Source organism: Hemitrygon akajei, chromosome 20, assembly GCF_048418815.1.
Source record: "Hemitrygon akajei chromosome 20, sHemAka1.3, whole genome shotgun sequence".
In the NCBI taxonomy this organism is placed as follows: domain Eukaryota; kingdom Metazoa; phylum Chordata; class Chondrichthyes; order Myliobatiformes; family Dasyatidae; genus Hemitrygon; species Hemitrygon akajei.
This window is the reverse complement of record NC_133143.1, coordinates 54,728,854-54,756,483: the sequence shown is the minus strand read 5'-3', so window position 1 is coordinate 54,756,483 and position 27,630 is coordinate 54,728,854. Positions and strand designations below refer to the sequence as shown.

At 39.9% G+C, this 27,630-nt stretch overlaps 1 protein-coding gene and 1 long non-coding RNA gene across 2 annotated transcripts; both read right to left on the bottom strand.

The window, feature by feature from the left end:
• Window positions 1-786: 786 nt before the first annotated feature.
• On the bottom strand, window positions 787-6,690 carry LOC140713982 (uncharacterized). Its single transcript, XR_012095795.1, has 4 exons — window positions 6,585-6,690; window positions 4,065-4,112; window positions 2,197-2,280; window positions 787-998 (listed from the first exon to the last, which is right to left on the bottom strand). It is a non-coding gene; the product is annotated as an uncharacterized lncRNA (long non-coding RNA).
• A 5,575-nt stretch (window positions 6,691-12,265) lies between these two features.
• Window positions 12,266-20,547, bottom strand: ndufs6 (NADH:ubiquinone oxidoreductase subunit S6). The gene is made up of 4 exons (XM_073024355.1): window positions 20,350-20,547; window positions 16,102-16,155; window positions 12,963-13,085; window positions 12,266-12,489 (listed from the first exon to the last, which is right to left on the bottom strand). Exons 1-4 carry the CDS (start codon window positions 20,503-20,505, stop codon window positions 12,421-12,423), a joined length of 402 nt encoding a protein of 133 aa, XP_072880456.1. The 5' UTR covers window positions 20,506-20,547; the 3' UTR covers window positions 12,266-12,420.
• Between the last annotated feature and the right edge of the window lie 7,083 nt (window positions 20,548-27,630).

The following is a 27,630-nucleotide window of genomic DNA, read 5'->3' as shown; positions in this document are numbered from 1 at the left end:
ACTAGGAATTATTGATTAGATAGAGTGCAGTCCTCCTCTAGGAGTGAAATTTACAGAATCCTTCCGAATCCTTCTGCGTAGAATTTCATCCAGGCAACGGATTATTATTACAACCCAGCTTTCTCGCGAAAAGTGGATGGGATCTAATTCCGTCATCTTGTCTCGAACTAGCAGATGCCGTGATGGGGAAATGCGCGTGTGATATTGTGCCAACGTACCAATATAATCGTGGACGCCTGACATTAAAATCGTTGAAAAGAAATAGTTTACTGTGTTTTTAAAGTTTATTTCACTAATGAAATATTAGTTTATACTTTAACACTGATTCGGTTATGCGTAAGCAGCGAAACTATACCAAACTGAAATACTGAGTTAGTGCATTGTCACAATCCAATGGCCACTGACGAGCAGTAAGAAGGACTAAGTGTGATGCTTTAACTAGATGTTTAATACAAAATACTCCGAATGTGTGGTTTTGCCGTGATCGTGTGGCAGGGGTTAGAGGCAATGTTCATTTGTAAAAGTTTCACATTGTACTAGTCCGGATAACGTGCAAGAGAGTGAAAGGAACGAGCAGATGACCAGTTGCTTCCTCTGGCGCTCAACCCGCATTTTAACCCTTTGTGGAGTCCTTAACTGTTCAGGCACACTTATAATTCCACACGATAAACCACGAACGAGGAGCGTGTGAGTGGAGGTAGATATTCCAAAGATAAACAAGACTGTTAGCAAGACGGTAGGTAAATTTGTTAGAACTGCAAGTAAAACAAAAAAAAAACACTCGTATGATATTAATAATTCTTAATTCATCTGCAGTGAGGAAACATTTTTGGAGCATATATACATTTGGAGGTGAGCCCTGTAAAACAAAAACTCGAGAAACTCTGCAGGTACTGGAAACACACACAAAATCCTGGAGGAACTCAGCAAGTCAGGCAGCATCTCTGGAAATGTGTCATCATATACCAGGCTGAGATTTGTTTTCTTGCGGACATTTACTGAGAAACAAAGAAATACAATAGCATTTAGGAAAAGCTATAAATAACAAAGACAAACTAATTACCAATTTTGTTGACAAGTATGTTCATTGAGAATATATATATAAAATCAGCTGGAGGGTTATGGGGAGAAGGCAGGAGATTGGGGCTGAGAGGTAAATAAATCAGCTACAGTATAATGAAATGACAGCACAGACTCAATGGGCCAAATGGCCTAATTCTGCTTCTATACCTTATGGTCTTATATATATATATTTAGAGATACAGCATGGAATAGGCCCTTCCTGCCCTTTGAGACACAATGCCAGGAACCCATCAATTTATTCCTAACTTAGTCACAGGTCAATTTACAATGACCAATTAACTTACTAACTTTTACATCTTTGGACCGTGGGAGGAAACTGAAGTGTCCGGACGAAATCATATGTATAATATTATATATAAAAATGTTAATAGTTAATGAATATATTAAAATACAGTTACAAATAAGGTCAAAAGTCATGAATGAATAATAAAAATGGTGACTGAGTGGAATTTCTGAGATACATAAATACATAATACTGGGAAAGTGCAGGATATCATTTCGGTTCTTTTTTTCACGTTGTCATTAAGAATCTTAGAAAAAAAATATTAATGAAGATCAGCTGAAGAGATTCCAAAACAAACAGTAAATGAAAAAAAAACTTGACAAGTCAAAAGGAATTTCAGGCTCACCACAGCATTACAGCACAAAAGGTGCAGAATGCCATCCAAATTATCCATCCAATTGCATGAGAGCACACTTAAAAGGAAATCCATCAAATGAGCAAAAGAAATAAAAAATCTATCAAACTTAGCAGAAATGTCCTCATTTACAATACTTTTTTCCATGTGTTGTGGAATTTTGGACAGCCAAATCAACTCTTCATCAATATGTATGTCATGTTTTGCACATTTTACTACAGGAAAATTCAAAAAAGATATTTGCACTGCAGATTTTATACATTTTCACTTCAGAACATCAGTTTCACTGTGCTTTATTCTAATGATTTGTAAACACCAAGAATCCAAAAATGGCAAAAGGCTGTTTTCGTCCACCTGTTTGCACAGTTTCACGGAGACCCGTATAAAAAACTTGGATGCTCATATGCAATTTGTTTTCCATCAAAATGACTTATTTTTGTTGGATTTTTTTCATCTCACAGTTTCCGAGACCAACCTTAACTTGACCCAGACTATTCCAAAGAGAAACGTTCATCTATGTCAAACTGTTTAATTACTTTGGTTCAGTGCCTTCGGATATCTGTAAAACAGAACCATTTCAATTAAAAATAAATAAATGTTGCAAACTTGGCAGCTTCCTAATCTAAAATGGTTTTGAAGTTATAGCTAGGCTTTCAGAATAGACAAAATTGCAAGGCAGGCCTGCCTTGGTCTCCCAACATAGCAAAACCGACATTTCGGAAAGTTAGGTGACATCTTCATTCTTTTCAAAGTTGGATTAACCTAATTCATTCTCCCCAAGATACCACACTCCTGCCAAAATGGAAAGTACAACCAGGTTTTTTAATATTGACTTCTTCATTCTTTTTCCTGAATAAAAAAAGGAGCCTTTTACCCGTTCATCTCCAGAAGTTAAAGTTATGGAGACACTGTTGCTGAAATAAGTACCCTATCATGATTCACCTGAAGTGAAAAGGATTACAAATACTTCCATCCATTGTCACCAATATACAGGGACTCACACCTTTAAAAAACTACTAAATTCTTTCTAAAACCCACAGGCATAGCAATATTACACATACAAGATGCTGCCTGGCCTGCTGAGTTCCTCCAGCATTTTGTGTATGATGCATAGCAGTAGGCTCTTTGCATCCTAGAATGAAACCTACATTTGTTGTTACAGAAAGCAGCAAAATTTTAAGAAAGGGCAAGCTTTGTCCCTTTCCCATTAAAACTAACTATACCTGACTGCCAACCTCTCACAAAGGAACACAATGCAAACATATAGAATTGATCATAAAGGCCAGTCCTGGTGAAGGGCCTCAGCCTGAAACATCAACTCTTTCTTTCCTTCCATAGTCCGGGGTTCCCAATCTTTTTTATGCCATGGACCCCTACCATTAACCAAGTGGTCCATGGGCCCAGGGTTGGGGACCCCTGCCCTAGATGTTGCCTGACCTGCTGAATTCCTCCAGAATTGTGTGTGTGTGTGTGTGTGTGTGTGTGTGTGTGTGTGTGTGTGTGTGTGTGTGTGTGTGTGTGTGTGTGTGTGTGTGTGTGTGTGTGTGTGTGTGTGTGTGTGTGTGTGTGTGTGTGTTTTGCTCTGGATTTCCAGCATCTGCTGAATCTCTGGTGTTTACTTTATAGTATTGAATATGCCTTGAATTAAATTATAAGTATAGATGTCACTGATTGACTCGTTTTGATACAGGCTTTGGAACTTGATACAGAGCACATTAGAGGCAGGCTATTCAGCTGTGAAATCAGAAAGCACTTTTCCTCACAAAAGGTAATGGAACACCGAACTTACACTCACGCATTCCTGCCCACACCCTCCCCTCCCACACACACACACACACATACACATACACACACTCACACCTGAACTCACACCCAAAAAGGCTTTTAATAATCTTTCAATCTCTTTAAAAGAAAAGATTTTTTTTGACAGATTGACAATAGTAAATACTATGGAAGAAATACTGCCGCACACAGATGAGCTACAGGTCAGCTATGGCCTAATTGAATGACAGGTTTGAAGGACCAAATGGCCCATGGTGGCATATGAATATTGGACAGAAAGGTTATCTTTGCTGGAAATGAAAGGGGATGCAGGTAGATTGTATGAACACACAATGTAAGGCCTCCAAAGAACACAAACAGTGGTGTGATGGATTTGAACACTTTTCAAATAATCAAAACTTTTGCATTCTATTTTTGATTAAAAGGCTTTTTAAAATGCCTCAAATGTTAAATCTGTACCTTGTGTTTAGAGTTCATGTGGGAAATATTTACACTCTGACTTAATGCTTTCTGCACATGTTGAAAGGTAAAAGAATGAAATATCATCTGACTACAACTCACCTAAAATTAAAAAGGACGATATTGCAGTTGAACTCAGTTCCATGCTGCCTGTAACACAAACGGTTTCATTAACATTTGAGATGCTTTTAGCTTTTGGAAAGTAATAAATGCAAGAACGTTTAATTATATGAAAAGTATTCAAATCAATGACATTACCGTTAGGGACATACATAGTGCTTTCTAACCAATTACCTGCATTTCCACCAACTTATTGCAAATGTGACCTTTCTTTCCAATTTGATTGCAAGTTCTTGGTGTGTATACTATCTCTGTGTCTTGGAGCTGGTCATTCTCTTCCCATGTGATGGCTGCTATTAATGTTAATACACTCTGACGGTTGGAGCCTAAATAAGTGTTTCTGACATAATACAGAAGCTTTTGGAGGTGGATAAACGGGCAGACGGTTTAATGAGACGAGTTCAGCCAGCCGAGGCCAAGCGCCTGACAGCCAGGCAACTTCACTCAAAAGGATTGCACTAACACCGTGAGATCCCTCATCTTTTGTAGCCACATACATCATTGAATGAGATTAGAAAGCTGAAATGATTATTCAAAAACAGTTATAGTGATATATTGCTGAATGTTAATGCAATTTAGGAACTTAAACCTTATGTTTAATTCACACATGATAGATGCATCTTAATTTTTTTTTGGGAACAGGAATAAAAATGTTCAAAGTTTAAAATGCTTCTCATTGGTGTCAACATGTAGCTTGTAATAATCTGCAACTCGCCTGTTGTCTTGAAGCACATCCATCAGTTATTTCTTTAAAATGGTAAATCCATATAGAGTACATACTTCATGTAAATGATTGGATTAATGTGGATTTCCCTACTCCTGCAGGGTGATGGAATTCCTTCACAGTGACACTACCCACTCCTCAACTAGGCGGATGCTGCCCAAATGCAAACACATCAACTTAGATTAACATATGAAACAGAGGTATTGGAGATAATGCTGTGCATCAGAATTTGCTCCTGAATAATTATTTACAGAAGCAAGATGGTGAATTTCTGGATTTCAGTCAGATAAATCTCTCTTAAAAGAACACACTGCATTTATTGCGATCTACCTCAATTAACTCATAAGGGAAATGCATTCCACTCCTGTCTTTAAGCCAGTAATATAATTTATTATTTTATTTCTGGCATCTTCCCCTTTCCTTTTCAGTCCTGAAGAAAGGTCTCAGCCCAAAACGTTGACTATTTATTTCCATAGATGCTGCCTGGCCTGCTGAGTTCTTCCAGCATTTTGTGTGTGTTGTTTGTATTTCTAGCATCTGCAGATTTTCTCCTGTGATAGAACTTATTTCTCATTTGTTGCATATAATTTACATCTTTATAATATTTTTTGTAAATTCTTCAAATTCATCTAAAAGGCAGCACCCGATGACTACACTGCTTCACAGGCTTTCAAAGCTTTATTTTACAATTTTGGATACACCATAAGCAAATAATAAAGCTAAATTGAGAGGTGGCTTTTGTAAATTGTGTGATTAATAAACGTGATTTTTTTTTGCTCTGCTCAATTTTGCAAGTAGTTGAGAAAGAGACGCAGATACAGGTGAAGGAAATATGTTTTACAAGCACAGCTGTGATATCGTGATATTTGAGAGATAGAAACTAAGTCACTAATAATTAATCATTTACTTATAAAACTGAAATTTACAGAAGCACGATGATACTGGATCCATTTAATGACATGTAAAACATGTCATTACATCTTTTATCTCAAAGCTATTTCTCTAAAGAAAACAACTAATTGAAGGGCTTTGGAATAGCTGTGTTTCCATCTATGGTATATATACAGGCACCCTAGTACAACTAATAACCAGACTGCCAAAACAAAGGATCCACCGCGTGTATCGAAATGTACATCCTGACATGAGCAAAATATTTAGAGGTAGGGTTTCTAAGGATAACCGGCAACAGATGCAGGCAGAAAGGCAGGGAGGTAGATTTTTTTTTAAAAAAGTAGGCAGACCAGGAATTCGGTAAGTAGGTTTTGAAACAACATTGAAGAATTACTAATTCTGAAACTCAAGGAGCCATCGCTACGTTTCTTAGGCCAAGAGCGCCCTCTCTCTGCCATGGCGTTTTCTTTCTGACGCTCAAGAGGCTGCGAGAGGGTTTTCGGTTTGTCCGCACCTTCGTACGTGGGTTCGTTGCTGGGTGAGAACTTGCAAGTTGTGCGGCGTTCCTGGAAATGCAAAGCATGATGCGCGATTTTGACAAATAACTGAAAAAATAAATAAAAATGGCTGCCCTTTTTAATCAATGTCAATCCTAATCCACCCCTCTGCCTTCGGTTTCGTCCTTTTCTGCTCCCCCGCTTTCAACTGAACCCGCGGGCTTGGTTGGTTAATAGTTGACGGGGGGAAACCGGGGCGCTGTACTCACTGCCCACCACCAAGAGGGGGTTGGTCATCGATCAGGATGACCTTGTCCTGAAGGATGCGCCTGCCAGATTGGCACGCAGAAGTTCCTGAACGAACATATTGAATATATAACACAAACCTACCTATTGGACACGCACTTGTCCACGGCATCACTGATAGCTCTCCATAGAATGATGGTCGTTGGAGGTCAAGCATTGCTGCCCCAGGCATGCTTAATAAGACGTGGCTATCATCATGTCAGATGCTAACTGATAATCGCATAGTGTGCAATTGGATCGCAACTTCTCAGGAAATGTAGCATTCCATGCCAACACTAAGGACAGTATTCGTCCACGGGGGTAAGTAATAGTCACGTCACACAACTTGCCATCTCCCAGTGGACCCATAATGACATTACAATCAGTTTGGGGGAGGTGTACCGATTGACCTGAAACTAAACTGTAACTGCATATAAATCATATTCTTCACAGACGAAAATCAACGGATGCTGCTCGACCTGCTAAGAACATACTGCATGTGGGAGCAGGAGGTCATTTGAACTCTGGACTCACTCTGACTTTCAGCAGGATTATGGGCGATCTTCTACTTACACTGCATTTTCCTGCTCTACCCCAATATCTCAAGCCCTTTAAGCTCAAGAAATTAATCACCATTTGAAATGAATTAACTTTATTTTTTAAATCCTTCACATACACATGGAGTAAAAATCTTTGTTACGTCTCCGTCTAAATGTGCAATTTATAGTAATTTATAATAAATAGTGTATACAACAGGACAGTCAATACAGAAATACAATTGCCTCAGTGTGATGGCCTGGAGCCTGTTGGTCCTGGCTTTTATGCTGCGGTAACATTTCCCAGGTGGTAGCAGCTGCAACAGTTTGTGGTTGGAGTAATTTGGGTGCCCAGTGATCCTTCAGGCTCTTTTTATGCACCTGTCTCTGTAAATGTCCTGAACAATGGGAAGTTCACATCTACAGATGCACTGGGCTGTCCGCTCCACTCTCTGCAGAGCCCTGCAATTGAGGGAAGTACCGTTCTTTGAATGGAATCAATTACTAAGTCTTCAAAGCACTTACTAGAGAATTACAAAGAATTCTTTGAATGAATAATTTTTGAATCACATTTGAATTAATAATTTCATTGCAGTCCTAAATAAACTCTCCTTCTGATGAATGCCAGAATTCTAGACTCTTTAGCCAAGTTAAATATCTTCCCCATATCTACTCTATCAAGTATTCAAAGTTCCAGAAACTGTAGCTTTGAATGAAACCACAAAATGCCTGGAATCTAAATAGACATCTCACTTATTCAATACTTCCTCATATCAGTTTCACCATATCAAGAACACAAGAAAATCTGCAGTTGATGGAAATCCAAGGCAAAACACATAAAATGCCAGAGGAACTCAGCAGGTCAGGCAGCATTTATGGAACAGTCGACGTTTCGGGCCGAGACCCTTCATAAGGACTCACCACCATATCAAGAACCAATCTGGAAAAGCATCATTGCTCTCCTTGGGTAAGGAGATGAAGATTGTACACAATATTACAGATGTGGAATCCATTGCACATTCTTAAAGGAATATTTCTCATAAGTGTCATGATATCACATTATTATTGATTCCAGAACTTCCCCACTGTAATGTCAACATCAGATGAATTGTGTTGGTAATTCCCAGCCCCAGCTTTCTCTCTCCCTCCTTCGGGGCGGTGGGTGGGGAGGGGGTCACACTTGTTTTTGTCCAATGAATAGGAAGCAAAATACAAGAAAATTTTTAAAATGTGGAATATCATATTTCTTTTGGAACACTGAGAAATACCTCATCAGGTCTCTGACATTACAAGTCTCCCAAACTTAACACCACAAAGGACAAAGACAGCCTGTGTATGGTCACATGACCACCTGCAGGCACCAATCTGACCTGTTAGCAAATTGTGCTTCCTTCATTGCAGAAGAAGCGTCCAATAGCTTCACCAGCAGCACTAAATCAATTCAAAACAGCTCACCACCACTTCCTCAAAGACAGGCAGAGATGGGGATTACAGGTTAGCCTTCCAACAATACCCACATTTCATAAAAATATTATTTTCAATAGCAAGAGAGTTATTGGTAACACTATCAGTGGTAGGGAAAGTGTTAGAGTCTATTATTAAGGATGAGGTTTCAGGAAACTTGGAGACTGATGACAAAATAAGTCAAAGTCAGAATGGTTTCTGTAAAGGGAAATCTTGCCTGACAAATCAGTTAAGAGTTCTTCGAGGAAGTAACAAGCAAGGTGGACAAAGGAGAAGCAGTGGATGTCATTTACTAGTATTTTCAGAAGGCGTCTGATAACATGCCACACAAGGCTGCTTAACAAGATAAAATCCTACGGCGTTACAGGGATGACATGGATAGTGGAATGGCTGACAGGCGGGTGTCAGTGAGTGGTTATAAAAGGGGCCTTTTCTAGTTGGCTGCCAGTGACTGGTGGTGTTCCTCAGGGGCCAGTACTGGAACCAGTACTTTTTACATTGTTTGTCAATGATTTGCATAATGAAATTGATGGCTTTGTGGCAAAGTTTGTAGATGATACGAAGATAGGTGGAGGGGTAGGTAGTGTTGAGGAAGCAATGCGATTGTGGCAGGACTTAGACTGTTGGAAGATTGGACAAAAATGTGGCAGCTGGAATACAGTGTTGGGAAATGTATGATAATGCATTTTCAGTAGAAGGAACAATAGCTTGACTATTATCTAAATGGGGAGAAGTTTCAAACATCAGAGGTGCAGAGGGACTTAGGAGTCGTCATGCAAGACTCCCAGAAGGTTAATTTCCAGGTTGAATCTGTGATAAAAGAAGGCAAATGCAATATTGGCATTTATTTCAAGGGGAATAGAATATAAAAGCAAGGCGATAATGCTGTGCCATTATAAGATACTAGTCAGACCACACTTGGGAGTATTGTCAACACTTTTGGGCCCCTATCTCAGAAAAGATGTGTTGTCACTGGAGTCCAGAGGTGGTTCACGAAGATGATTCTGGGAATGAAGGGGTTAACATGAGAGGAGCATTTGGCGGGTTTTTTTTGGGGGGGGGAGGTTTGCTGGTAGAGTCGTGCTGAAGATGGCAGAAGCTGCAGAGAATGACCTACTGCATGCAGAGGCTCATGGGTGGTAGGTAAGGTTAAGAGGAACTCTTCCAGTTAAGGCAGCAGGAAGATGCAGCTGAGGGTAACATCAGTGGTGGAGGAAGGGAAACCCTGTTCCTGCAGGAAGAAACTGAGAAAAAAGAATGGCATTGTTACAATAGATAGGGTGGGAAAAGGTATAGTCTGAATAGTTGTGGTTGTCGGCAGATTTATTACGGATATCGGTACCCAGTTTGAGGATTCAGCACGTGAAGGATCTCTTGTTTTTGTTATTGTTTCAGGCAGCCACTTCAGTGAAATGGAAATGTAAACATTGAACATTCCAGTGATCAATTAAATATTTGCATTTCTTTTTAGATTAGGTTCCTTGAATCTGTTTTAGACAATCTAGATGTTTTACATGAAGGTAAGCTGCTATATAATACTAACACCTAGAAGTTTAAAATCATCAATGGGCCAGATTCTGCTGGCACAATTCCCCCACTGGAAATTGTATTCTGGTGTCTTCTGCATCTGTACTTCCCTTATCTGGATGCAAGGACACCAGCTCAGCAGCCATCCACATACAGAGTTCAGTGGCATGGCTTCAAGTGGATTAGATGCCCTTTATTTAAAATCATACCACTGACAAATTCTGACATACAGCAAAGCCCCAACCACACTTCAAAATAAAAATGCTATAGATACTGACTGGAAAAGGAGGAAATTAATTTGAAGTTTAAAAAAATAAAGTGCATTAATAATGTCGAAATTATGAGTTACAACATGCAAACGCAGTTAAGAGACAGTAAATGCAAAGTAATTAAATTTTAATATCTTTATTGCGTCTCATATGCTTGCCCCATAACACTTCCCAAAGTTAATGGGGGTTTTGGATCCAGATTCAAGTATATCTGGTGCAGAATCAGATGGAACATTCCTCAGAATTATGCTTCACAATTCTAGCAAAACTAGGCCTTGCTACTTGTTTTCATGGCATTCCAGTCCATAGCAAACAGGCCTATCCTACTGTCAACATCAGTAAGCCTCAGCCTTCTGCATTTGATCACTGATGACCACCTTGTATTGCAGTTACAATGACTAAAAGCTGGTATTTGCAATCAGAACATCTGGCAATTAATAGAAATAAAGTTTCCACTGTTTTAAACATTTCAGCTGAAGCTTGAATTTAAATAATCTGATTGCTAAGGGTAATTACACAGTATAAAGGGCTTTGGAAGACTGAAGATTACCAGATTAATATTGTATTAATATCATGGATATCAACGAATATCATGGATATTCAGTTGAATTCACCATAGTCAATATTCATCAGAAGAACTTGGGGAATTTAGACCCTTCAACAAAAATAATATATTTAATATTTTTGTGTCAGTAAAGTACATTATTTTTACCTTAACCTGCACAAAATCAAAAATATTAAGGGTGGGATAGAATGATCCTCATAAAATAGTTCCAGAATAACAGCAACTCTGACGTCTTGTTCATGTCCTCTCATAACCATGGAAGAAACATGTAGCTACGTTTTATTTCTTGTCAGGATAGGTTTGGCAATCCAAAAATCATGCAATCAACGGCTTTTAAAGTGAAAAATACTTCTTCAGCTTCAGTGTAATTCTATCAAATGTGAAATAAAGGCAAAATGTGAAAACAAAGAAAATAGAAAATTCATCATGTACATGTAAAAATAAAAAAACATTTAGAACAATGAATGACATGTTTCCCCTGTACATTAAACACTAAAAGAAAATGTTAGCCTTTTAAATGTGAAATTTCAATGGTAAGGTGTAATCATGTTACTTGTAAGCTAGAAAGTGCATCAAACTGTTCCAGCCTGATTGTTTTAACACCAATCATAATTATTTTATAATACAGGAGATCTTTAGTCTCATTAAATCTATGCCAACTTTCAGAGCCAGAGCATTAATTTTATTCCTTTTCTACCTTCCCCCCCCCCCCCCCAAGAACTATGTTATTTCATAGGTGCTAACTAAATCCACACAAACAGCATCGAAGTATAGGATTGAATCTGAATTCCTGGAGCTATGAGTCAGCAACAATACCTGCTAGGTTAGTGTGTTATCCATTATTTAGCAGGAAAAAAACTTACATTCCTTCATTCTTGCCTAGAATTTACTCCATGGACGTTTAAACGTGTTTGCAATTATTAAGACAGCAATTCTGCCCCCACAATCTATTATTCTAACTCTTGTTTCTCTTTCTATTTGTTGACCATTTTGATTTTAATGTATCACTGCTTTGCTCTTTCTTCCCCAATATTTCAATTATTGGGACAGTCTGGCCCTATCATGTTCCCTTGTCACTTCATTAGTGCCCAACATTTCAAATTACCAAGGCAAAACATTTCAGAGGCGAAGAGATAAGCTTTGCTACATGCGAAACAGTGCAAGTAGCCTACCCCTGCAAACTCTGGGTCATAATGCAACAATTCAAAATGCAAGTTATCTTTGTTAAATATATCAGGATCTGGATTTCAAATCAGACTAAAAAAAAACTTCTTTTATCACATTTCCAGCAAATTTGTCAGCAACATAAGGCTTTAGAATAGAATAATTTGAAGTTAGGAAAACATTCAGAACAGTGGAGGCTACTTTAATGAATGTTAATCTGAGAAATTGCTTTTCAGGTGGAAATTAGACTCTGAAAATCTGTTAGTTAGTCACATTTGTCTCATTAGAGACTATTTTTATTCTAACTTCATTTTGAACTCAGCAACAACCAAATACAAAGTTCAATTAACTCATTTTCAAAGCTTTCTTTGCAGTCATACAGTGGAGCAAGTGAATCTGTTCTAAATGACTCAATTTCAATGATGATGCTTTTGTTTAAAACGAAGTCCACAATAACCACATGTTCCAACTTTTGTCTCTTTATCCTAAAAAACACAAAAAGATTATTCTAGCTTTCAGATGCACAAAAGTATTATAAACTATTACTCACTAAATATAAATGTATTCACTTTGCATTCATACAGAACTTCCAGTCAAAATCAACCTTCCTTAAAGTATCAAACCTGCTTAGTGATAATCAGTCAATTTTATTTTTTGATTAATATTGAATATAATTTTAAAGAAAATTTGTAAAAATTATCAATATAAATTACCTTAGAGAATATACTAATGAACATTGGTTTTAAAAGGCATACTGCTCATGTTTTGAAAAATCTGTACAATGTAAGTATAGTATGGCTGTCGCATATAACTTATGCTTTCACAATTATGTTACATGCAGACAAGTCAATATTTTTCATTTGCTGAAGTCCATACACGGCATCAAGTAAATTTATGATCAATTGTTACTTTTTGCAATATGCCTTATGCAAGTTGTTATGGTAAATTAAACACTTACCAAGTTTATGTACACCTTAGGATGCCCACGAGCTCCACCACCACCATCACATGAAACCACTCTGTCTGTTACTTCAGTTATTGGTTCCTCGGCTACTAAGTCAATAGCAAAATTTTCATTTACCTACCAAAATATAATTGGAAAGCAAAGGAATTGGGATTTAACTTTAATTGTAATGAATGTTATACCTAGCAGAATACACGTGCTTTGCAAGATATGCACTTGGATTTGCTCTGGTACCATTTATTAAGAAGTTACATAAATATCTCAATAACAGCCAATGTGACCAGGACAAGTAATGATGTGTGCCCTTAACTAGACTAAAGAATTGCTACAGGAGCCATTCTAGGAGAAGATAAACCAGGAAAAGTAATTTGCTAAATTTAATTTTGGGTCACTAACTCTGCTTCTCTCTGCCAAAGCTGCTGAGTATTTTCAGTATTTACTGAGTCTGTGTGATATTAAATGACAATGCTCTGTGCCTTTCCCTACCCCTCAAACATACACACAGTGGCCATTTTATTTGGCACCCCTATAAGGTACACCAACATCTTCTACTGCTGTAGCCTATCCACGTCAAGGTTCAATGTGTTCTGCATTCGGAGATGCTCTTCTGCACACCACTGTTGTAACACAACACAAAGTTATTTCAGTTACTGTCACCTTTCTTACCAACGTACACAAAACTCGCAATTCAGGCAGCATCTATGGAAAAAAATTACAGTTGACGCTTTGGGCCGAAACCCTTTGGCAGGACTGGAGTAAAAAAGATGAGCAGTAGATTTATGTCGTGGGGGTGGGGGAGGGGAGAGAGAAACACAAGGTGATAGGTGAAAGAGATACAGGGTGGAGAAGGGGAGTCTGATAGGAAAGGACAGAAGGCCATGGAAGAAAGTAAAGGGGGAAGGAGCACCAGAGGGAGGCGATGGGTAGGCAAGGACTTGAGGTGAGAGAATGGTGGGGGGGAGTGGGGGCATTACTGGAAGTTCAAGAAATCAATGTTCATGTCATCAGGTTGGAGGCTACCCAGACAGAATACAAGATGCTGTTCCTCCAACCTGAGTGTGGCCTCACCGTGATAGTAGAAGAGGCCATGGATTGACACCTCAGAATGGGAATGGGAATTGAAATTAAAATGGGTGGCCTTGTGCAGGAAGGCACAGAGTCGACTGTACTTCCTAAGAAGGTTGGCGTCATTCAATGTCTGTAGTGAGATGCTGAAGATGTTCTATAGGTCAGTTGTGGAGAGCGCCCTCTTCTTTGTGGTGGCGTGTTGGGGAGGAAGCATTAAGAAGAGGGACGCCTCACGTCTTAATAAGCTGGTAAGGAAGGCGGGCTCTGTCGTGGGCAAAGTACTGGAGAGTTTAACATCGGTAGCTGAGCGAAGGGCGCTGAGTAGGCTACGGTCAATTATGGATAACTCTGAACATCCTCTACATAGCACCATCCAGAGACAGAGAAGCAGTTTCAGCGACAGGTTACTATCGATGCAATGCTCCTCAGACAGGATGAAGAGGTCAATACTCCCCAATGCCATTAGGCTTTACAATTCTACCGCCAGGACGTAAGAACTTTTTAAAAGCTATTATTAATGCTTTTTGAGATAGTGATTTAGATGCATATCATATTTTTTACTGAGTTAAGTATTGTATGTAATTAGTTTTGCTACAACAAGTGTATGGGACATTGGAAAAAAAGTTGAATTTCCCCATGGGGATGAATAAAGTATCTATCTATCTATCTATCACTGGGAGATCCCGCTTCTTCTGGTGGACAGAGTGTAGATGCTCAGCAAAGCTGTCTCCCAGTCTCCATTGGAACCAGTTTGGCCATTCTCCTCTGACCTCTCTCAACACCCATTGAACTGCCACTCACTTGTTAATTTTTGCTCCTCGCACTAACCTCTGTAAACTCTAGACTGTTATGCATTAAAATCCCAGGAGATCAGCAGTTTCTGAAATACTCAAATCACCCCATCTGGTGCCATCGAACATTCCACAGTCAAAGTCATTTAGATCACACATCTTCCCCATTCTGATGTTTGGACTGAACAACTGGTGTTCAGTTGTTCATTATTGGCATGAAGAAGATCCATGGTATTACAATAAATGTTCAATTATAACTTTTTTATCCATAGATAATTAAAGAGATTAATAACAAATAGCAGCAAACAATATTCAAATATAATTCCTAATCACAGGAGTATATTGTTACAGGTCAAGTAGGAGGAGAGTGAAAGAGGATGTCATTTGTGGCAGCGATAAAGAATACTTTGGCACTGAGGCATTGGGAGAGGAGCGCAGTTGTGTCCAAAGCAGTAAGACTCGAGGCTTGTTACTGAATAGAGAGTTAACGATAAAAGATGTGAAGAGAGCCAAGGAGAGAGAACAATTAAAAATATCAGTAAAGTGAAGGGAAGCTCAGTAATCAATGCTTTGAGGGATGAACGAGAGAGATGGGGGGAGGGGAGGGAAAGAGAGAGATGGAGAGAGAGAGAGGGCAGGCGGAGGAGGAGAGGGGGAGGAGAGAGAAGATAAACATTTGGGTTAGTTAATAAATGGACATGAAGGAAGGAACATAGGGAACAATTTGGATGGTCTGCATTTTGGTCACACTAGTCCATGAGCTTCTCACAGAGAGGTGATGGAATAATAGACACAGCTATTAAGAACATTTAGAATAGAAAATGAAGAAAAGAACAAAATTAAAAAGAGCTTTTAAATGAGTCTGATCCCAAATGATGCAATTGATGCAATCATCCACAATAGCTCAAAGATGGCAAAGACTATGTTCACAAGGGAATGGATATTCTGTACAGGACAATGGTAAATTAAACTAAGTAACCACTGGAGAGACACTGCATGCTCTCTGCTGCATAGAATAAAATGAGACAGAAGTTTAAATAAATATTAAAATTGCATAAAGAGCTGACAAATAGAACCAAAGTCAGGAGATACCAGGACAAATGAAAACTAATTTTGTTTTAGATTTTGAACTTTAAATTAAAAGTTGTCTGATATTAAAATTGATTTACTACTGTAAAATTAGTACTATTTTAAATATTTTAGTGCATGAACTGAAATAAAGGAGTGGATAGTCCCCTGACCTCCCAGTGCAGTCATAATATGCAAAAACTTACTTCTTTTTGTCGACCAATAAATCTGATTTTTCTATAATCTTCCTCGTCATAAACCTGAAGCAAACAAGCAAACAACTGCGTGTTATGAGCACTTAGTATCAATTCCATTGATGCTAATCATAAATACCATACAATCCCAACAAGGGCATTTGATAACATTAATTTCTTAGAATGAGGACTGCAACTTTAACTGAAGTACAGCGTTTTTAAAAAATTTGTACTATGTATAAAAGTAAATGTATTGAAAGTAGATTTTGAATCTCACGCAGAAAAATTGCTGGACTAACTTGACAGGAACATCAGCATCTGTGGAGAACATGTTAACCTTAAGATGTTCATCAAGAAATGGTGTGCATGATGAAATGGCAGGATCTGTATCATCAATAGAATATAATGACAGACAACCGAATTAAAACTCATCTTTCAATCATAATTGAAGCAAACACTGCAAAGGACCCCCGTTCCTCAACACAAACACTGGAGTACTTGTACCAAGCTTTATCATCAAGCAAAAGCCCAGCCAGCAATCGTGCTCAGTGTCATAGCCTTTATTCAATGTCTCAGTTTTCTGTATATGTCCTGCCCCACTAGCAGGACAGACCAAACAAGGGTGATGTTATGGAATAGAGGTTAACATTGGTAGTTTATTAAGCTGACTGGTGGTGTAGTCCACCTGCGTCAGACTTTAAGGCGAGTGGTCCCGGATTCAAATCCGACCAACTTCTTGCACACTTTCCATTCATCGTAAAAACAGATAAAAATACTAAAGAAATTGCAAGGTTGTCAGCTTATGTGACAGAAGGTACGAAAAGGAACAACACACAGCTGGCAGTTTATAGGGCCAAGTAATCCAATGTAATGACTGGACAACATGAAGTCTCACCTCAGGCTAAACGAGCGAGGAAACATGTGCCCGGCTTTCCCCAATGAATGAATCACCATTCTGATAACAGAACTTCAACATCGATCACAAGAATGGCTTAGTAGCACCACAACTTTCTGAGTAGGTCAAGTCCTGAATGAAGTATCAGCCAGACTGCAGTTACATGTACATGGTTGGTGGTGAGGAGAAACTTCTTCACTCAGAGTGTCGTGAGAGCGTGGAATGAGCTGCCAACACAAGTGGTGCATGCCGGCTTGATTTCAACTTTTAAGCGAAGTTTGGATGGGTACATGTATGGTAGGGTATGGAGGGTGATGGTTCCTATGCAGGTCAATGGGAGTAGACAATTTAAATGGTTTGCACAGACTAGATATGCCAGAGCCTCTTTCTGTGCTGTACTTTTCTATGACTCTATAATCCAATTTTAGGGAAATGATCACGTTTTCGCACTTCTCTGGTCATGTGCTGGACAGGCATCAGTCCATTATTGTGTTGAAGGGGGACAATGGGGAAAATGTTCTGTCTTTACAACGAGAAACTTGCATTTGTGTGTTGTAGCAGTACAACTGAACTAAATTAGATAAGACGCAAAACAAGAGTAGCTAAACTGTGCTCCGTTATAATCTGTAGTCATAAAACATGGAAACTTCTTTGGCTTATCAAGTAATGAAACAGCCATTTATACTAATCTGACACAATTACCGTTTTATTTGTCCTGCACTTTGCTCAGACTCTTCTACGGACCTACACAAATGAAGAGCAATTTATAGTGGCCAATTAATGGTCAGGTATGTGACTCAACCTACCACTACTAATCAATCAGGGACCAAACCTTATTCAATGACTCAAAGAGGTAGAAGCCAGGAGCTTCACTACAAACATCTATAATGTACCAACTTACTACTGCTGTAAAAAGGTTTGTGCAATCAATGAAAGCAGGACATTCCAAATAGGGCTAAGATATCCCTACAGCCGATCGATCAAATAACAGCTTTGCAGATTTGACACATCCAGTGATGAACAGTGTACAGTGAAACAGCTAACAGAAATGGTCCCTTGATTGTCCCCATCCTAAATGATGTTCCCAGAAGTGGTACAAAGAAGTAGTATGAGGAGATTTGGTTTGTCACCTAAAACACTCGAAAACTTATACAGGTGTACAATGGAAAGCATTCTGACAGGCTGCATCACTGGCTGGTATGGTGTGGGGGGGGGGGCTAATATGCAGGATTGAAAGAAGCTACAGAAAGCTGTAAAATTAGTCAGCTCCATCTTAGATGCTAGCCTCTGTAGTATCCAAGATAACTTCAAGGAGCAGTGCCTATGAAAGGTGGTGTCCTTTATTAAGGAACCTCTCACTCAACACATGTCCTCTTCTCATTGTCACCGTCAGGAAGGAGGTACAGACGCCTGAAGGTACACACTCAGCTTCTTTCTCTCTGCCATCCAATTCCTAAATGGACATTGTACCCATTAACACCATTTCACTTATATTATTTATGTTTTTGCACTATTTTTAATTTAATATATATATACTTAAAATAAATGATTTACTTTTTTTTCTATATTATCATGTATTACAATGTACTGCTGCCACTAATATAACAAATCTCACGACATATGCCGGTGATACTAAACCTGATTCTGAAGTACGAAACATCCCTGAAGTAGGTGTAACTGTGTCCAATTAGACAGAGTCGAGGCCCTGCAGCCTCCTCCAAAGTTCTGCATCATCACGAGTATACACTGACACAGCAAAGTCTAAAGGCCCCCAGTAAAATCCCAGATGCAGTGCTGAAGACTTGTATTTTGGAACTAACTAGCCCAGTTGTTCTAAAAATGCTGAACACTTGCAAAGTTATTTCTTATCCTCAAGAAGCAGTACAACCAATATTCAATTAATCAGCTTCCTCTCTTGAATCAACAGAGACGAAAAGTAAGTGACAGGTTCTGAACCTGTACCTACACCTCCACCCTCACCATCATTCATGGCCTCAAACAGTCCTTCCAGGTGAGAAGGCACTTCACCTTTCTGAAAGAGATTCTGAAAGAGTTAGCAGAAGAGATTGTGGAGGCATTAATGATCTTTCAAGAATCAATGGATGGTTCCAGAGGACCGGAAAATTACAAATGTCACTCCACTCTTCAAAAAGGGAGGAAGACAGAAGAATGGAAATTATAAGCCAGTTAGTCTGACCTCAGTGGTTGGGAAGATGTTGGAGTCAATTGTTAAGAATGTGGTTTTGGGTAGCCTGGAGGTGCATGATAAAATAGGCCAAAGTCAGCATGGCTTACTTCAGGGAAAATCTTGCTTGACAAACTTGTTGGAATTCTTAAGGAAATAACAAGCAGGCCAGGCAAAGGAGAACTGGTGGATGTAGTATACTTGGATTTTAAGAAGACCTTAGACAAGGTGTTGCACATGAGGTGGCTGAGCAAGGTAAGAGCCCATGATATTAAAGGGAAGATTCTATCATGGATACAGCAGAGGCTGATTGGCAGGAGCCAAAGAGTGGGAACAAAGGGAGCCTTTTCTTACTGGTTGCTGGTGACTAGAGGTGTTTCACAAGGGTCTGCGTTGGGACTACATCTTTTTATGTTGTATGTCAATGATTTGGATGACAAAACTGATGGTTTTTATGGCCAAGTTTGTGGATGATACGAAGGTAGGTGGAGGGGCAAATGATGTTGAGAAAACAGGGAGGCTGCTGAAACACCTAGACAGATTAGGAGAACAGCCAGAAAAGTGGCAGATGAAATATAATGTCAGGAAGTGTACAGTCATGCACTTTGGTAGTAGAAATAAAAGGGTACAGTATTTTCTAAATGGGGGAGAAAATTCAAAAATCCAAGGTGCAAAGGGACTTGGGAGTCCTCATGCGGGATTCCCTAGAGGTTAACTTGCAGGTTGAGCTGGTGGTGAGGAAGAAAAATGCAATGTTAGCATTCATTTCAAGAGGACTAGAATATAAAAGGATATAACTTCGAGAATTTATAAGACACTGGTGAAGCCTCACTTGGAGTACTGTGAGCAGTTTTGGGCCCTTATCTAAGCAAGGACGTGCTGACATTGGAGAGGGTTCACAAGAGGTTCCATGAATGAAAGGCTTATCATATGAGGAGCATTTGTTGCCTCTGGGCCTGTACCCGCTGGAATTTAGAAGAATGAAGGGTACATGTCATTGAAACCTATCAAATATGTAGAGTGGATGCGGAGAGAATGTTTCTCTTTCTCCCAGCCTCACGCCATCTCCAGGTTTCTCCATTTACACCCCCCTTGGACATCAAACTCCCGAGTGTACGCCGTTCCTCGGTCGCACCTTCACCCACACTCAGTGCCTTCCCCGCTGCCCGCCCCAGCCTACCTGTCCGGTGTGTGTTACTCGCTCCGCTGCCTGCAAGACGGCGACCGGGGTGCTGCTGGCCAGCCTCACACCCGCACCCGGGCTGCCGGCGAGCAGCCTTGTGCCCGCACGCAGAACGGCCGAGGACCAGAGCCGGCGACCCACCACGGCCGCCATGTTGAATCGGTCACCTTCAGGGAAGCGAGCGGTGACCTGTGCTCCGCCGGGTCCTACTGCCCGCACCGCTCCGCTCAGGCTGTCTTAGCACAGTCAGTACACAAAAGGAGCATAATCTGGGCTGCTGTCTCCTAACATTTTTGTGTCAAAACGCCTTTCAAAAATTCTCCTCAGATACTGACTAGTTTACTCATTGATCAAAAGCATCTTTTTTATTTGTCGTACTGCTGCCTGAAGGATGAATATTGTAAACGTTATCTGGACAAACTCCAAGTTACTTTTGAAGAGTATCGTGGTAGAATCTACATTCAGGTGAGGATACTGACGAACCTGAGTTTAATCTTTCAAACAGCAGGATATTTCATTTAAAAAAAACCATTGTAGAATCAGCCTTGACTACTTACTTCAAACGGAAGCGCGATTTTTTGTCAATACGAACAAAAAAGTAATGCTGAAATTTGTATACCAAGTGAGAGTAACACAGGTTATACATTTTTAGCAATATTCTCTTGATATGTAGAAATGTTTCAAAACATTCAGAAGCAATTTTGTTTATTAATGAATAGGTTTTAACAAGTCCTCCTTTGAGTCTCTATTACAACTGAACGTATTACTGTTTTATTTCCAACATAGAGTTACCATTTGATCGTGAAATGTGAAGGACTAAACCATGAGCGTGTAACATGACGGAGCTAAGGGCCCGGCGGAAGTCCACCAGCCGAGCTCGACGCAGGGAGCCCGGAAGGACCGGTTAGTCTTTTCCCGACATCCGTCCGGCTGAGCGGGAGCGGGTCGGCGGTCTGAGAGGATCTGGGACGGGGCTGGGGTCAGGTCGGTGTGCCCTGAGTGAGCGGTAGAGATCGTCTGATGTTCCGAGGGGGTCGGGGATGGGGCCCGCGGCGGTTCGGTTCGAATTCTGTCTGTGGCCTGGGCCGGCTCGGTTCTGTTTGGAGGCTGGCAATTGGGGCCCAGACCCCGGGCGGTTCGTATTGTGGATCCGGGGGGAGGGGGGGAACGACTCAGATTATCATGGGGGTTTAGGCTGCAGTGTAGGGGTGTAGAACCGTGTCGGGTGTAGATGGATTTAGATTTTAAAAGGAAGTGTGGGGAAGGATGAAGCCCTAGTTTGAGGGTAGGGCTCGTGAGATTGTTGTGTGTGTGCTGGGTGGAACTGGTATTTCGGGCATTTGATGTTACCATAACATGTAAATCAAAAGACAGAAAATGCTTTAAGAAGTTATAGATTAGGCAGCACCCTTTGACAAGGACCCTTATGGGAATCAGAATCAGGTTTATTATCACCAGTTTATTGCGATACATAATCTAGAAGAGAAAAAAATAATAAAATTTTAAAAAATAAATAAGTAAATCAATTACAGTATACATATATTGAATAGTTTTTTTTTAAACGTGCAAAAAAAAGGAATACTGTATATTTTTTTAAAAGTGAGGTAGTTTCCAAGGGTTCATTTCCATTTAGGAATCGGATGGCAGAGGGGGAAGAAGCTGTTTCTGAATCGCTGAGTGTGTGCCTTCAGGCTTCTGTACCTCCTTCCTGATGGTAACAGTGAGAAAAGGGCATGCCCTGGGAGCTGGAGATCCGTAATAATGGACGCTGTCTTTCTGAGACACCACTCCCTGAAGATGTCCTGGGTACTTTGTAGGCTAGTACCCAAGATGGAGCTGACTAGATTTACAACCTTCTGCAGCTTCTTTCTGTCCTATGCAGTAGCCCCTCCATACCAGACAGTGATGCAGCCTGTCAGAATGCTCTCCATGGTACCACTATCTTAGTTCTTGAGTGTATTTGTTGACATGCTAAATCTCTTCAAATTCCTAATGAAGTACAGTCGCTGTCTTGCCTTCTTTATAATTACATCGATATGTTCAGACCAGGTTAGATCCTCAGAGATCTTGACACCCAGCAACTTGAAACTGCTGACTCCTTACACTTCTGATCCCTCTATGAGGATTGGTATGTGTTCCTTCGTCTTACCCTTCCTAAAGTCCACAATCAGCTCTTTTGTCTTACTGACGTTGTGCGAAGTTGTTGCTGCAGCACCATTCCACCATTCCTGTATGACCTTTCGTCACCACCTGAGATTCTACCAACAATGGTTGTATCGTCAGCAAGTTTATAAATGGTATTTGAGCAATGCCTAGCCACACATTCATGTGTATGTAGAGCAGTGGGGTAAGCACATACCCCTGAGGTGCACCAGTGTTGATCGTCAGTGAGGAGGATATGTTATCACCATTCCACACAGATTGTGGTCTTCTGGTTAGGAAGTCAAGGATCCAATTGCAGAGGGAGGTACAGAGGCTCAGGTTCTGCAACTTCTCAATCACAATTGTGGGAATGATGGTATTAAATGCTGAGCTACCTATAGTTGATGAACAGTATCCTGTCATAGGTGTTTGTGTTGTCCAGGTGGTCTAAAGCCGTGTGGAGAGCCAGTGACATTGCATCTGTCATCGACCTATTGTGGCAATAGGCAAATTGCAATGGGTCCAGGTCCTTGCTGAGGCAGGAGTTTAGACTAGTCATGACCAACCTCTCAAAGCATTTCATCACTGTCGATGTGAGTGCTACCAGGCGATAGTCATTAAGACAGCCCACATTATTCTTCTTAGGCACTGGTATAATTGTTGCCTTTTTGAAGCAAGTGGGAACTTCTGCCCATAGCTGTGATAGGTTGAAAATGTCCTTGAATACATTTGTTGGTTGGCACAGATTTTCAGAGCTTTACCATGTACTCCATCGGGACCTTATGCCTTGCGAGGGTTCACTTTCTTTAAAGACAGCCTAACATTGGCCTCTGAGACGGAGATCACATGGTCATCAGGTGCAGCAGGGATCTTCACAGCTCTAGTTGTGTTCTCCCTTTCAAAGCGGGCATAGAAGGCGTTGAGTTCATCTGGTAGTGAAGCATCGCTGCCATTCCTGCGGTTAGGTTTCACTTTGTAGGAGGTAATGTCTTGCAAACCCTGCCAGAGTTGTTGTGCATCCCATGTCGCCTCCAACCTCATTTGAAGTAGTCTCTTTGAGACAACATCCAGCATTTTTTGTTTTTGTAGACACTGTAAATTTAGATGGTTTTAGTTCTACTTCCTGGAACCTATGCTGGAAATGCTACATTTGAACAAGGTATTATCTGCCAGGAACAAATCATGGTCTTGGGTAGACCGTGATCGCCTACGTCATGCCACACAGCACATAATGAATGATTAATCTGACCTTGCATTAAATTGACATTTAAGAGTGTCAGTCATTTTTTTCATTAACTTGCCTTTGGGATGAAGCCTTCACCAGTCAAATCTGTAATTAGCACCTCTGGGCTGTCCTGAGAAGATGGTTGTAGGCCCAGTATATTGATATAACTAGTTTGGTAGACGAGTTGGAATCAGTTATGTCACCGTGAGACCTGCAAGTAATGTTCCATCATGCCTAATCCAACAACCAATCTAATTATTCTCCCCGCATTTCCATCAACACTCTTGAGATTTAACCAGTCTCCTGTGTATTTGGGGCAATAGTAGCTAACAAACACAAGTAACTGCAGACTGACACAGAGTTTGGTCCTTAAACTTGAGTTAACTTTACCCATCCCTCCCTTCCCCTCCCCACACACACCTGCTGAGTTCCTCCAACAGATTGTTCACTGTACCAGGTATCTAACCCACATGTTTTTGGGACTGGGAGGAATACATGTGGTCACAAGGAGAATGTACAAATTTTACACATGCTTTGCGTGCTGTCAGGGTTGCACCCAGGTTTCTGGAGCAGTGAGATGCCTGCTCTACTAACTTATGAAAAATACAGCTGGAAAAAACTGTAACTGTAAACTGAATACTAACTAAAAAAAATACAGCTGGAAATCTTTAATGGTAATGCTGAATAGACTCATCAGATAGTTGTTAGAGCAAATGGAACAGTTTATATTTCTTAAAAATAAGAGTTGGAAGCCCAGCCAGTATATGAGTGTCTGTGGAAAGAGAAGCAGAGTTAACATTTCAGATTGAAGGCCTTTCAGCAGAACCGGGTAAAATTTATTTTATTGAGATAATGCAGAATCTGCCCTTCTGGCCCTTTGAGCCACGCCACCCAGCATTCCCCCTATTTAACCCTAGCCTAATTACAGGACAATTTACAATGACCAATTAAACCTACCAACCGGTACGTCTTTGGACTGTGGGAGGAAACCAGAGCCCCCAGAGGAAACCCATGCGGTCATGGGGAGAACGTGCAAACACCTTACTGGCAGTGGCGGGAATTGAACCTGGGTCGCCTGTACTGTAAAGCATTGTGCTAACCACTACATTACCATGCTGCCCCACTGTAATGTTAGAATTTCTGATCATCTGTTAAAGTTAAATAATGTTGGACAGTTCATTTGTCATTTCTTTTAATGTGTCAGTGAAAATTGATTTAAATGGTCAATTGGTTTATTGTCAAACAAATCAAGGTGCAGTAGAAACACTTTATTTTGCATGCCATCCATACAGATAATTTCATTACAACAGTTCATTGGGGTGGTTCAAGGGAAGATTAACAATGCAGAATAAAGAATTACAGAGAAAGTCCTGTGCAGGCAGACAGTGAAGTGCAAAGTCATACCGAGGTAAATTCTAACATCAAGTGTCCATCTTATCGTACTAGCTGATTAGGTATTAATAATGTTCACAAATTTGTTCTCATTACTCTGGATCCTAATAGAAGTAAGTTGATAGCATTGTTCACGATTCAAGGTTGTTTAATGTCATTTCCTGTACACAAGTGTAAACGAGAACGTAGTGGTTAGCACAACACTTTACAGTACCAGCAACTTGAGTACAACTTCCACTGCTCTCTTAGGAATTCGTATGTTCTTCCTGTGACCGCATGGATTTCCTCCAGGTGCTCTGGTTTCCTCTCACAGTCCAAAGTCATAACGGTTTGTCGGTTAATTGGTCATTGTAAATTATCTGTGATTAGACTATTGATAAATTGGGGGGGTTGCTGGGCAGTGCAGCTTAAAGGGCTAGAAGGGCCTATTCTGTGCTGTATCTCAATAAAAATATCACTCCAAATCTAATGCAGCAAAAAGAACACAATAATAGAAAATCCATAATAATATAAATCCATAAGATAGCTTTTATATATATATATAAAAATTGTATGTACAGAAATGATGTTAGGTATAGGAGTGTCTACATAAGGTGAGGTGACTGGCAGGAAATGAGAAAGTAGAGATGGTGGGGTGTGGGTTAGTAGGTGGAGGTGTTGATTAGCCTTAATGCTTGGGGAAAGTAACTGTTTTTGAGTCCTAATTTTAATCATAAAATTCCAAAAGAAAAAAAATCAAAGAAGTCCTTACAGATAATTAATGACAATAACCAATTCAAACATGAGAATGTATCACAATTAGACTCTTGTGCAATTGCCCATAATCCATACCAATGTGCTTTAGTGCTGACCTTTGGATGGCAGTAAGAACCGGGACAGGAAAACAGACAGCTGGAGGAACTCAGTGGGTTGAGCAGTCACTGTCGAGGGAAAGGAATTGTTAACATCTTGACATTTGCAGCAAGATATAACCAACTTCCTAATATTGTAAGTAATGGAGTAAACACACTATAATAGAAAAATAAAAAGGTGTGCATTTAACGAATTACTTTGAGGTGTAGTGTTTGCTATGTAAGCAGATGTAAAACCTTTAAATAGATTTGATTCATTTCAACCTCATTCATTTTGTATTAATGTCAGAAGGTCATAAGGAGAGAATTAATTTCCATTACTGCTCTATACTAAATCATGTATTTATCATTACAGATGCCAACAAAATGGCTCTACTTGTCAAGAATCTTTTCCAAGTGGTCAACAAGCCTTTTTTGCAATGGAATAGGTGCTCAGTGCTTTGGACGTCAGTCAGCTCTGTGATGCAGAAGCATTTGATTATTCCTGCTGCAATGAAGCCCATGGTTTGGCCAGATCATTACAAAGCAATGAGACCGATTGCCATGTCGTTTCTTGAACCACATCAGCTGCAAGGCATACAGAACTGTGCTGGAATGAAAACAAAGAGTGCTCTAAAGAAGCGCTGCAAGGACTGCTTCTTTGTGCGTCGACGGGGTCGCTTGTATGTGTATTGCAAGACTCATCCTCGGCACAAACAAAGGCAAGGTTAACCTGGAGACAAAGTTCAATGGTTAATAAATTGCAAATCAGAACTTAAAACATGCACTGAATAATTCTGTATTTTTATTAATGCTCGCCAGTTTTGAACAATATTTTGTGAAAATCAAAACTTTGTTGTACATTTTAGTTTGCATTATTGTTTGGAAGAATTAAGTTTGAATTATATGTAAAAGTGTTGAGCGGCTGAAATATAGACAATGAAACATAATTATTTTATATAAAGTAAGTGACTTGCATTGAAATTTTCATAATCTGACAGTACCCCAAAGGTGTTGCTGGAGCAAATAAAATGCTTTTGAAGTCTAGTCACTAACTTACAAAAGAAAGCACTTTTGCATGCTGTAAGTTTCTAAAATCTCCAAAACTTTACCAAGCTTCGCTCTGAACATTTTTTATTTTTATTCAATTTATTTTCACATGTACATCAAAATATAAAGTGAAATACATAATTTGCATTAACAACCAACACAACCTCAGGATGTGCTGGGGGCAGCCCGCAAGTGTTGTCATACATTCTGACACGAGCACCTCATGCCCGTGATGTTCAGAACAACCCAGAACACAACATGAACAAAACAATAACAGCAAAACCCCCCCCTCCTCCTTCCCATCTACACAAAAGGACAATTCTCCAACCCGAGGATGGGCCTCCTGTCTACAGGATTTGACCATTTTTTGGTTTTTCAGGATCTGAGCAATGCCACCAGAGTTCAAAGTAAATTTAATATCAAAGTACATATCTGTCATCATTTGCAACCCTGAGATTTGTTTTCTTGCGGGCATACTCAATAAACCCAATAACCATATTAGTATCAATGACATTGCACACAACAGGACGGGCAACCAGTGTGCAAAAGACAACAAACTGCAAAATACAAAATGAAAAATAAACATTGAGATGATGAGTCCATAGATTGTAGGAACAGTTCGGTGATGGGGCAAGTGAA